Below are 12,533 nucleotides of genomic sequence, written 5' to 3' on the forward strand. Positions count from 1 at the left end.
TGGCTCTGGTCATGATCCCAGGGTCCTGGGATCGAGCCCCGCATCGGGCTCTCTGCTCAGCGGGGAGCCTGCTTCCCCGCCTCTCTCTACCTGCTTGTCTGCCTACTTGTGATCTCTGTCAAATAAATAGGTAAAATCTTAAAAAAAAAAAAAAAAAAAAAAAAAAAGTCCCGCTTGCACGTCTGTCTCTCTTGGATCGCATGTAGAATGGGAGGGCTTTGTCTGGCTCCAGAATCTGGGGTCTAGGGCTGTGCTGGGTCTGTCTGGAATCATCATCATCTCATGAGGGGCTGATTTGGGGGCATCACTTGCCAAATCAGCATTCAGTGACCTCATGTCAGTGGCTTGAAGTCGGCCATAATGGGAGTCTTTATATCACAGAAATGGGAAAACCCTGGAAATTGGAATTGTGCTCTCCCCTCCCAAGGGCCCGTCTCCAGCACATCACTGTCCAGGACTGGCCACAGAAGAATTTCCTGGAGCTCATTACCAGGAGGAAGAGCTGCATCACAGGGTGGCTCTGTCCCCTAATGTAAATGACTATGGGAGAGGAAGTGGGTGCTGTGTGCCCTGATGGTAGGAGCCCTGTCTCTGAGCATAGTATTCCTTGTCAGTGTGGTTGCAGCAGATCCCAAATGTGAGAGGTTCATCTCTGTGAACAGATCCCAAATCTGAGCACAGATCCCAAATGTGAGAGGTTCATCTCTGTCTCCCTATCGTCCTAGATCAAAGACATTTGGGGGAGTTGTGTCTCTTCTCAGGAAACACTGGTGTCCTGAAAACCCTGTCAATACACACTTGTCCAACTGTAGACTCAGGGTCATTTGGTCCTGAGCTTCTAGTTTGCCTTTCACTGACAGACATCCAAGTCCTTCATCCTCACACGATTTCTCCTCTTGGGTCATTTTAAATTGACTGAGAGTCCTTGGATTCCCACCTACACAAATACTCCTGGCCTCATGTGTCCTGGCAGGTTGAAAGGAGGCCCTTAACAGGACCTGGATTCCAGGTGTGTGTGTGTGTGTGTGTGTGTGTGTGTGTGTGTGTGTGTGTGTGTGTGTGTGTTTGACGGGAAAACAGAAGCTGTTATCTTTCTACTTTATTTCCTCCATAATCCACTTTCCAAGAACTCCCCTGCCCTCAATACCTTTTCTGAGAACATAGGGTATTGTCTCTAATATTTCATTCATTCATTCACTCACTCACTCATTCATTCGGTTGGTCAGGGTGTAACTGACTGAGAGTGAGATCAGTGCTCTGCATCTGAGGATGTGTTAGTACTTCCTCGTTTCCATAGAAAGCTAACATCAGGGAGAACGTTTTGATGACATTCTGGTTTCCATGACAACTGGGGCGGGCCATTCTTTCCTGGAGGCAGAAACATTTAACAAGGATATTTACAGACTGGAGAGATGGAGTAACTCTTGAAACATCGAGACTAGTCGGTGTCTGCTATCAATGTGAGTCGTGTGTGTGTGTGTGTGTGTGTGTGTGTGTGTGTGTGTTGCCAGCGTGTGGTCTTTAAGACACACGCTGTCTTTGGACATTAAGAGCTCTAATCCCTCCTGTTTTGTAAGAGAGGATGTCAGCTCTTCTTGTGGGGGGCTAAGGGGATTGAATAACCTGTCACACCCCAGTCCCATTTTGCTATCCTGAGGTGACAGCATTGCACAAGGGCATGGTTACCTCAGTTCTTGAAAACAGAGATCCCCAAATATTTCTCATTGTGTACCTCTGCTTAACAATTGTCCCATGAACCTTTAAGGACATAAGTTTACTCATTTACACCTACTTACAGTAAAGTTACTATGTGTACGATATGAGAGAGAACATCAGGAGTCAGCAAACGAGGGAGATGGGTAGGATTGGAAAAATCTAATGTTACTTTGCGTAACCTTGGGGATAATACTGTGCTCACCCCGAGTAGCTGACACACACACAAACTGAGAAACATCCCTAAAAGACAAGGTCTGAGCCCAAGCTCTGAGGTCTCCTCCTCAGAGGTCATGGCTTCTCAGAACCATCATACCATCCCTTGGTTTCTCCAGAACTACAAGTGCCCACACTTCCTATCATGGCGCTCTTGTCTCACTGTTGCTTGTTGGTTTTGTTTTTGTTTTTCTTTCTCTTTTGGTCTCCAAATAATTCTGTCAAGCTCTCTCTAATTAAAACAATAAGGGAATATCACCTATTAGTCATGTTTGTTTTTCCCTCTTTGCTCTTAAGGCAGTTCTTTTCCCTTTGGTTTCTAGAAGTTTTACTATGATGAGCCGAGACCTGTTTGTGTGTGTTTTTTCGTGTGTGTGTGTGTGTGTATGTGTGTGTGTGTACGCGTGCACGTGCACGCCTGACGGGGGGAGTGGGAAGGGAGAAAATGTGTTATGTTCGCAGGTTGGCACATCAGTATACCACCCGATAGTTTTTCTTTGTTTTGGAGCACTGTTGGCTATTGTTCCTTCATACATTCAGCAACACTTCTCTCTTCTTGGACTGCAATACAATATCTCTTATGTGGTTAAATATATACATTTTAATAATGGATATTTCCTCCCATCCAAGTACTAACCAGGCCCGACCCTGCTTAAATAATGGATATTTCCTTTGATCAATATAAAATATACCTCAAAGGCATTTCAAGTCTATTCTCACGGCTTTCTCTGCAGTGGTATGGTACCGTTTTGCTTGCCTCCTTTTTTGTTCACTTACATCCAGTATTTGATTTCGTATCTCCTTAGAATCTTTGTAAAGCAAGGTGTTGGTGCCCAGGTATACATAAATTTGTCCTCCCTGTAATATCTTAAAACATTTGAAAAACGATGATGTATACCCTCACTCACCACACGCTCCCATCCTTTTTCTTCTTCTCTTTTCGGTGAAACAATGCCATGACATTTCTGTTTACCATTCTAGACTTTTCTCTTGCATTTACATGTCTTTTGTATCCTAAGATGAAGTATATATTGTTGTTCTCCGTGTGAATGTGTGCTTTACATAAAGGATATTATTGGTACTTAATTGGCCTCTAGTTAGTCGTTTGTTTTTTTGGTTTTGGGGTTTTTTTTGTTTGTTGGTTGGTTGGTTTTTGGGTTTTGGTATGTGGGGGGTTTTGTTTTGTTTTGGTTTGGTTTGGTTTGGTTTTTGTTTTGGTCTGAATTTTTTTTCCTGAGTCAGTACGTGAAGGTCTGCATCAGTCTTTGTGTTGGAGACATAACACACCCTTGTTGGCTTAGATTATAGGATTGTTAGTCTTTCCCCTTGGGTAGCAAGCACCTGGCACACATCCAATGTTGTCGTGACAAGCTACAGTGCAATGACTTCTCTCGTGAACGAGGGCACCTTTTTCTTCTTGCGCACGACACAGGGAAATCGGTACGTTCTGAAATACGCACCTTGTCCACTCACCTGGATATGAGTAGCTATGGAGGTCTCACCTGCAGGAAAGAGGGGGATGTCCGTGATATTTTTCAACCCCAATGCCGCGCGTGATTTCATTAGTGTTATGGATGGTGGCGGAGGTCTCCCCGTGGCCGGTAATAGGAGCTGGAGGGGTAACAGAGCACGTTTGGAAGAAAGTTGGCCTACTTGATAGGAGAAACCACCTGAGTCTGCGAAAGGCAAGGGAGGGAAGCCCCCCCCCCCCCTCACTCTAGTCTTAAAACAAGGCCCTGGGGGAAACCTTGACTTTTGTATAGTTCTTTGCTCAAGCACTCCTGCTTCTCCTTCTCTGAGTAGATGGCTCTTGGTGGTGTGTGCCTGCAGGCGTAGCTGCTGCGGTTCCTCCTTCCTTAAGGAAAAATTGGGAGGCAGAGCTTGGCAATTTGAAGGTGTATGTGTATTTAGTGTTGTAGCTGATCATTTGTAGGTAAGAAGCAAGCCTAACTGTTTCACTTCTTAGAGAAAACTGAGGCCAGGTCATGATTTTCCAGCCTGTAATATTTGCCATTTAAGTGTTTGTACAAAAATAGCCCAGATTTCCAAGCAGGCATGACCTCTGTGAATTTACGCAACTAGTGAACAACATAAGGGAAAGGTTTGAAGACATCAAATCCCATTCCGTTATTCTACAAATGGAACTCAAACCCGATGAATGCTTAAAAACTTTCACATGTGGGGCGCCTGAGTGGCCCAGTGCGTTAGGCCTCTGCCTTTGGCCCAGGTCACGATCTCAGGGCCCTGGGATCGAGCCCCACATCAGGCTCTCTGCTCGGCGGGGGAGCCTGCTTCCCACCCCACCGCCCTCGGTCTGCCTCTCTGCCTACTTGTGATCTCTGTCAAATAGGTAAATAAAAATATATTTTTAAAAAATCTGAGGGGTTTGAAGGGGCGGGGGGTGGGAGGTTGGGGGAGCCAGGTGGTGGGTACCACGGAGGGCACGGATTACATGGAGCGCGGGGTGTGGTGCATAAACAATGAATTCTGTTACACTGAAAATAAATAAATAAATAAAACCCCCAAAACAACTTTCACATGTGAAAGTTCATGCTGAATTCATCTGGCACTGGAAAGGCGCAAAAATAGGCAAGAACGTATTTTCTTTTATAACTGAAATTACATAAGATGTGCCTTTATAATAAAAAGGGGCAACTGCCAGCATTTTTTTTTTAATGGATATACATGTTTGGGGGACAGTTCAAAATCACAAAACCTAGCTCCCTGTCCAGTGGGGAGTCTGCTTCTCCCTCTGTCTCTTCCCCTCCCCTGCCCCGATTTGTGCACGCGCTCTCTCTCTCTCTCTCTGTCTCTCAAATAAATAAATAATTTTTTTTTTTTTTAAAGGGAAAGAAAGTCCAAGGGGTGCCTGGGTGGCTCAGCCGGCTGAGCATCCCACTCTTCATTTTGGCTCAGGTCGTGATATCAGAGTCGTGAGACTGAGCCCTGCGTCGGGCTCCACACTAGGCATGGAGCCTGCTTGAGATTCTCTCTCTCCCTCTCCTGATGCCCCTCCTCCCCCCACCCCAACAACAACAACCAAAGTCCGGTAAATAAGTAGTCATTGTAGGGAAGGAATGAGTGGGTGTTGGGGTAAAGGTGAGAGAAGGCCTGCCTCTGGGGAGTGGGGTGGTTTGGGAATTATATCGAGGAAAGTGCCCTTATTTTGAGACAAGACCTTCAGAGGATTGTATTCTTCTTTCCTTGGAAGTGATTATACAGCCCTTACTGGGGAAAGGAGTTGAAGAATAAAGCTTCCAACAAAGTTCTTCCAGAGCTCATGGCTGTTGATTGGAAAAAATAAATACCCATTGCCATCAAGTTCTCTTCATTCCTTAACCAAAGGGCAAATGGACTAGAACACAAGTTTACCAGGACTTAAATGCCGTAGCCGGTCCGTCTGAGGGTTCTATTTCTTGATGGTCCGGAATGGACTGTGAAGTTATAGATTGTGGAGGAGCTGTTTGTACCATTTCCCTTCCAGGTTCTTTTTTAAATATTTCATTTATTTATTTGAGAAAGAAAGAGACAGACAGACAGACAGAGAGGAGAGAGAAAGAGCGAGTGGGCAAGCGGGGGTGGGGGGAGGGAGGGGGAGGGGGAGGGGCAGAGAGAGGGGGAAAAGCGGACTCCTCGTTGAGCAGGGAGCCCGGAGATGCAGGACTCAATCCCAGGACCCCGAGATCATGACCCGAGCCAAAGGCAGAGACTTAACTGACTGAGCCACCCAGGCGTCCCTCCCCTTCTGTTTTATTCTATTTATTTTTACTGGGCAGGCATGTTTGATATGGTTGTAAACTAAAATTCTGGACACATTTTCATACCCAAGCCCTCTGAGGATTGGGGGGTTACTTTAGTGTCATTCCAAGGTTCTGTTTTTAATACATTGTTCCTGGTGTGCGAAAGAGGATCAAGATTTACATATCATTGTCTCTATCTATCTGTCATCTGTCTTTCTATACACCCACCTGTACACATCTTTGGGGGGAAAGAAGAGAGCTGCGCTCCTGTTAGTACGAAAGATAAAAGGGAAATCATTTGCAACATTGTGTACCAACCCTTAATGGGAGTTATCTGGGCAATGGGCCAAAGCATATGGTGAGGAGGCCATGTAGGATTTAATATTTTCCTTTAACACCCTTCCCTTCCGCTTGCCTCTCTGAAGGGTGCATTGCTTTGGTCATCGGAGAATGAACTGCCATTGACATTTTGGTTGTCTGCTGAAAGTTACTCCATTACATTCAACATTCCTAGTTGAACAGATAGATGTACACAAATGAGAATAGGAGAGGATATTCAAATAGGCGGTATGGTTTTTAAAGCCCTTTTTAATATCTTACAGAAAATACATATAAACAGAATAAAAAATGATGGGAGTCTCTGGACCCATATAGTTGCAGTTGGCATTCCTCCTAGGTGATCAGATTACTGCTGCTTAACATTTTCCCCACTTTATAATTTTAAACAACAGTTTAGATAATTCCATGTGTATTTTCAAAATAAGGAACTGAAAGGAGCTAAAAATAACATCTGCTCCGGAAGCAGAAACATTTGCATGCGTGTGTAGAGCAGAAAGCATGGATTATATGCATCAACATCAGGCATCTTGGGCCTCTAACGTCATTACTCTGAGTGCGTGCGTGTGTGTGTGTGTGTGTGTGTGTGTGTGTGTGGTGTGTCTTGGGGACGGGTAGCTATCTGGTTGGAGATGAGGTGACTCAGGCACTCCTGTATGAGGGGCTGGCAGGTCCTGCTGCAGGGAGACTGCAGTTGGCTGAGTCACCTGTTTTTCTTTCTCCCTTTTGTTCTGTGTCCTCACATGACACCTGTGTTCTGAGAGCCGGCACACTGAGTTCTCTAAAGCAGAGGACACAATACCTGCGTGATCATACACTCTGGCAAGAAAAGGTTTGTGCGGGCTATCCCCAAAGTAGGTATAGTTAGTCGCCATACATTTCTTGTTATATCTATGAGTATGTGTGAACCAAAGTTGTGCACTCATGCATTTATTAGGGAAATAATATTTTGTACTATGAAACATATCATTTGAAACTGATAATGGACGAGCTCAAATCTGTGCGTTATAATACCCATTTGAACAGTGTATATACAGAGAAGTAGGACCCATTAACAGGGTATTTCTTGGGGGGCGGGGAGAGGGATTGAGAGAACAACTGCATTTTCTGCCTTACACACATCTAAATGTTTGAAATGTATTTGAATAAAGTTTTTAAAATGTCAGAAGAAACCGCATTGTAAAGAGATTCACAAAAACCATGCAAAAAATCAGCATTCACATGAAACAGTGATCAAATGTGCGCTTGAGGGAAGAAAGGTAGTCAGTCCTAGGCAATATGTGCAGGCATGTGTACACGGACGCATAGGAAACGTGTGACAGGCCCATATGCCATCACACTGACAGGAAGCATCTATCATGTATGGCCTCCCGTAAATATCTCCCCACCCGTTTTGTGTTCTCTACAAACCCATTCAATGTTACTTGAGAAACACCCAAGACACGCTTACATTATAGACCCCATTTTTGTTACACACACACACACACACACACACACATCACACACACACACACACACACACACACACACACACACACACACCGGCTGCTCCTATTAAATCAATGCTTCCAAGGCAGACAAAAAGGCTATCACGAAAGCAGTAGTTCCCACGGTTCTGAAATAGGAGGACTGGCCTAAACTAAGTAGCTTAACGTCGAAATACTTTGGAAACGCACAAGAAGGAAGCAAATAGACGTGTCCACATTATAAATGAGATTTAACTAATTTTTTTTTCTGTTTCAGAATGGCCTGCATTCCAGAGTTGGGGAAGGGAAAATGATGAACCCATCCCCACTTTGTTGGCTTAATTCCCCATCTGCTTTTCTGATTTTCTAGATTAACGTTAGAGGTATATGGTAGGTCCTGGGCATCTACAGTTGATGTCATTCGATCCCTGGAAGGACAGTGCACTTCAGAAGCACAGAACAGAGTCAAGGGTCGGCCGGACAAGCAGTTGGAGTGTGTGCATCAAGAGCTGCAGCTCACAGAACCTCGCCTCCCCCCGATCCACGTGGTGTCCTGTAAGACATTCCTCTTTTACTAAACACTTCATTTGCAATCGTTTCGTGTTGACATTTGGAGTGTGGTTTATTTTGCTCCTCGCCCTACAGTCACTTTCTTACCCCAAATGGTGCCGGGGGCAGGGGACCAGCCTTTTCAACCACCACAGAGAAATGAAAATGTGCACGGCGCAGCCGATGGCCCACGCCTGCAGCAGTCCTGACGAAGGACGGTACCAGTATCCCCCAGGATGACCTTCGTGAGCCTCTGGATTCTAAGCTCAGGCTCCTGAACACGATATTGTGCTGACATTCAGTGTCTGTAGGCTGGAGATCACCTCTGGCTTCCTTGGGTGCACCGGGTGGCATTAGTACCCACCAGGGAAAGGAAAACCGAAGCATCCCCCCAGGATGAGCCCCAGGGAGCACAGAAGGCGCAGGATGTCCAGTAACACAGAGGAGATCTGGGAAGTGACACCCACCTCCCCATACAGACGCTCTTGAATACGCCGTAGTAACAAGCAGGGCAAGAAGTTGGGTTTGGACGGTTATAAAACGCCTCTGGTATCTTCTGTATTTTTCCGCCCGATAGCTGCCATGGGTTTACCCCCTGTCGGAGACACACTCTTTCTATTTCTTTGTTTGCGCTCTTATCAGTTCTCATTGACCATCGTTCTTCTACTTTCACAGAAGGAATTTGCTTCCTAATACTTTTCTTCTTTTCCTTTCCCACATTCCAGTATTCTCCAGCATAGTCCCTTGAAAGCACAAGTTCCCGGGACCCTGGGAGATTCAGGTGAAGAAGGACGGGCCACACAAGCTGGGAGCCCTTTGCGGTCCTAAGGCCGAAAGGGTGTGGTGAAGAACACTGTTTTAGGGAAGGCCTGCCGTGCCTGTGGGTGTGATGGCCAGACCTCTCGACCTCTCTTAATTACCTCTTGAGAGGAATCTCAAATCATAATGGATGCTGAGTACGTCCTATGCAATTGGAAAGGCCACGTTTGGCCCGCAAAGGTTTTGTCCAGAGCTAGGACCTCACCAAGACATAAGAGGAAAGGGGCACTTCTTCTCGAAGTCGAAATACTCTCAGTAGACGAAAAAATTAAAGTGAAAACCGCAGACACAAAGATCCTAAATGAGTCTCAGATTGAATACGTTGCCTCCTTGCTGATAGCCGAGCCGAAGGCCAGTGTCCCACCAGGACAGGAAGTGCCCTACAGAAACGCTCTTGCAGTGGCCCTAGAGATTCTGAATGAGAGAGCGAATTTGGGTCCAGCAAGAGCATCAGATGATCCAGAGACCACAAAGGGGACCACAAAAGCGTCCCAAAGGGGACCACAAAAGCGATCTCGTAGAAAGTTCCGGAAGCCCAAAGGGAGCTTACTGAGGCATCTTAGGAGAAGCAAAAAACTCAGATCGCTGCTGGTATGCTCACAGACTGAGGACGCCCCAGGCGGTGGCCAACCACAGGCACACAGAACCGTCACGCCTATTCCCAGGAAAACGCGAGCGGAGCCCTCACAAAGCTCCAGCGTGTACCCAAACTTCCCATCACGTGCAGAAGAAGATTATGAGAAAGAGGGCAAGGGAAAGAGGCACACCTTGAGAGTCAGGGCCTTGCATCGCCCCGTCAAGGAGGAGGGTACAGGTGCTAAAGACGGAGGCACCCTTCGATCTCCGCCACCAGGCTTCAACCTCACTGTACCCAAGGCTCTGAAAGAAGAGGCCCATGACACCTACCCAAAGACGCTGGCCGTCTCCTCCGAAGGCTCTGCCCTCTCCGGGAATGTTGAGGACCTTGGAGAGGGTCCCCGGAAGCCAGGCTTGGAAGGTGCGGCGGCACCCTCCAGTGCCCCTCCTCCGAGGCTGCGTTATTCACTCCGTCTGGCAAATAAAAAAAGGAAGCTGCAGGTACCAGAGTTTGAGAAAGGGCTGCAAGGACTTCAGCCTTCAGTCAACTCGAAGGCCATTAACCCCACCACTGCTATTAGAAAGGATGTCGGCAAGGAAATGGGGCAACCGATAAGCATGGCTTTTCCACAAGAGCCTTGTCCCATTGAAGGAGGAATGATGGTCTGGTTTAAATTTCAAAATCACCCCTTTTGGCCAGCAGTGGTAAAGAGTGTCAGCCAAACAGAGCAGACCGCAAGGGTGCTTTTGATTGAGGCAAACATGCCCTGCGAAACGAGTGGCATTCAAGTTCCTCTTCGAAGACTAAAACATCTGGACTGTAAGGAGAAGGAAAAACTCATGAAGAGAGCCGGGAAAGTGTACGAGCATAGTGTGAACTGGTGTTTCTCCCTGATTTCCCACTACAGAGAAGGGCTCGGTCGTGGGTCTTTTGCGGGCTCTTTCCTGGACTATTACGCCGCTGATATCAGTTACCCAATTAGGAAAGCCATCAAGGATGGGGACGTGGAGATCGATTTCCCAAAGGTGAATTATGCCGACCTGGAAGATTCTGAGGAGGAGGCCTCCCTGGGTGGGAGGAAGCCCCACAAGAAAATTCTCCCGGACCGGATGAGGGCTGCTCGGGACCGAGCCAACCAGAAGCTCGTGGACTTCATTGTGAAAAGCAAGGGAGCCGATCACCACCTCCTGGACATCGTCAAAGGCAGGAAACAGTCCAGGTGGCTGGCATCATTTCTGAATTCAAGCCGGTACGTGATCTGCATTGAAACATACCTGGAGGATGAAGACCAGTTGGATGTCGTGGTAAGACATTTACAAGAAATCTACAAGCAGATAGACAAGAAAACGCTGACTCTGGCAAGAGATGACAAGGTGAGTTTTGTCCTGGAAGTTCTTCTGCCAGAAGCAATCATTTGTTCAATTGCCGCACTTGATGGATTAGGTTACGAGGAGGCAGAACAAAAGTACCTAAAGGGGCCACCGGTGCATTACCGGGAAAAAGAGCTATTTGATAAAAATATTGTAAAGGGAATGAGAAAGAGAGCGGCAACCAGGGGCAAAGCCAAATAACTCTTCTTGTGCCCACACTTTAGCAGGGAGACCTCTCACTGCCCTGTCTGTATGAAATGTGTGACCCTTCCATCCTGTACGGCATGTAAATCACATCCTGTATATTTGCGGCCCTGGGAACATGCTGCATTCCTTTTGCATCCATCTCTAGCACCTGTGCGTAGCACGGCCGTCATCATGTCTGGTTCCCAAACGCTTCACAAACTAACTTGTTAATTAGTTTGTTAACCTGTTCATTTGTTTTTAGTTTGTAAGCTTAACTAATTTGTTAAGTGCTGCAAACAGTTGTACTTCCCGCTACTTGCTTGGACGTGTAATTACCCAGATGTTTCCATAACGTTGCTTTTGACAGTACTTTGTGCTTTCATATAGGGGGCACATTCTTTTACTACGTGACAGACCCCTGGTGTCAGACATCGAGCCACGATCGTTTTTAAAAATCTCAGATAGGTGTTTACAGAAACATCACATGGATTTCTCATTCTTTCTGCAAGGCCTCAGTATAAATGATCTGATCGCTTTCTCAAGGTAATTCCTAAATTTGATCTGCCATGCTCATCTGTTTGGAAAAATAGCCCTGAGGGGCGAAGCCCACAGCAGAGCTGTTTTGTTTTCTATATATTGCCACTACCTTCAAATGGTTCTTGGAAAGGCAGTCTGGAATCCAAAGTTAATGGGTCATCTGCCCACAGTCCACGTGTGGATGAACGAAATCTCAACGTGCAGGAAACCTTTGGTCAGCCTGTGCAAGATTGTTGACTCGACGCTTCCCTCAGATTCCGCTTAGGGAAGTAGCTCTTGTTCGATGGCTAAAGGGTTTCCTAAAAACAGGCTCCTGGCTGTCTTCCTAACTGACCGGATGCTTTACACGTGGTGTTTTACCCCCATGTGGAAGACAACGAGAGTGATCATACACAAAGCTTAGCTATTTGAGCCAGGCTCACTGCTAGGAGCCCATCTAAGTGGCACACATTGTAGGGAAGCATGCGCTTTGTTCCGGACCTGTGTCCCCTAAAACACAGTCATTGTCTCAAACCAAGCAAGCCTTCTCTTCTGACTTATTTGCTGACGAGCCCTGACAGGTTCCAGCGGTCATAAAGGCAGCCTGGTAAGTCCCACTAGGCTGCTTGAGCAATACAGATGGACAAGGATATGGGAGCTCCGGAACGGGCAACGGGAAATCCTCCATGAGGCTAAACATGGCTGTTGTCAGAATACAACGAAACATCTCTAACTACAAGATGAATTCTGAAGTCCACGAATTGTTATCCTAACTTGAAACAACATTTTTTTTTGGGGGGGGGGGGGGCGGCGCGGGGAATGTCACAAAAGCTAGTTTACTTTAAAAACTTGGTGTGAAAGAAAACACTAAAGGTTTAACACGAACCTGAGTGCATTTTTATTCTTAGAGGGAATCAACTGTCCCTCGCAGGCCCACGTTATGTATTCATATGGCCACGTGATTTGTCTGTGTGTGTGTGTGTGTGTGTGAAATTTGCAAGAGTTCACTGTTTTGATTCACAATAAAACCATTGTATCTTTTACC

General features: G+C 46.4%; 1 protein-coding gene across 1 annotated transcript; it reads left to right on the top strand.

Annotated features, from left to right (window-relative positions):
- The first annotated feature begins 1,368 nt into the window (after positions 1 to 1,368).
- On the top strand, positions 1,369 to 12,263 carry LOC131821487 (PWWP domain-containing DNA repair factor 3B-like). Its single transcript, XM_059157630.1, has 3 exons — positions 1,369 to 1,460; positions 7,842 to 8,026; positions 8,746 to 12,263. Exon 3 carries the CDS (start codon positions 8,966 to 8,968, stop codon positions 10,985 to 10,987), a length of 2,022 nt encoding a protein of 673 aa, XP_059013613.1. The 5' UTR covers positions 1,369 to 1,460; positions 7,842 to 8,026; positions 8,746 to 8,965; the 3' UTR covers positions 10,988 to 12,263.
- Positions 12,264 to 12,533: the final 270 nt, after the last annotated feature.

The sequence above is a fragment of the Mustela lutreola genome, chromosome X (genome assembly GCF_030435805.1).
Source record: "Mustela lutreola isolate mMusLut2 chromosome X, mMusLut2.pri, whole genome shotgun sequence".
NCBI lineage: Eukaryota > Metazoa > Chordata > Mammalia > Carnivora > Mustelidae > Mustela > Mustela lutreola.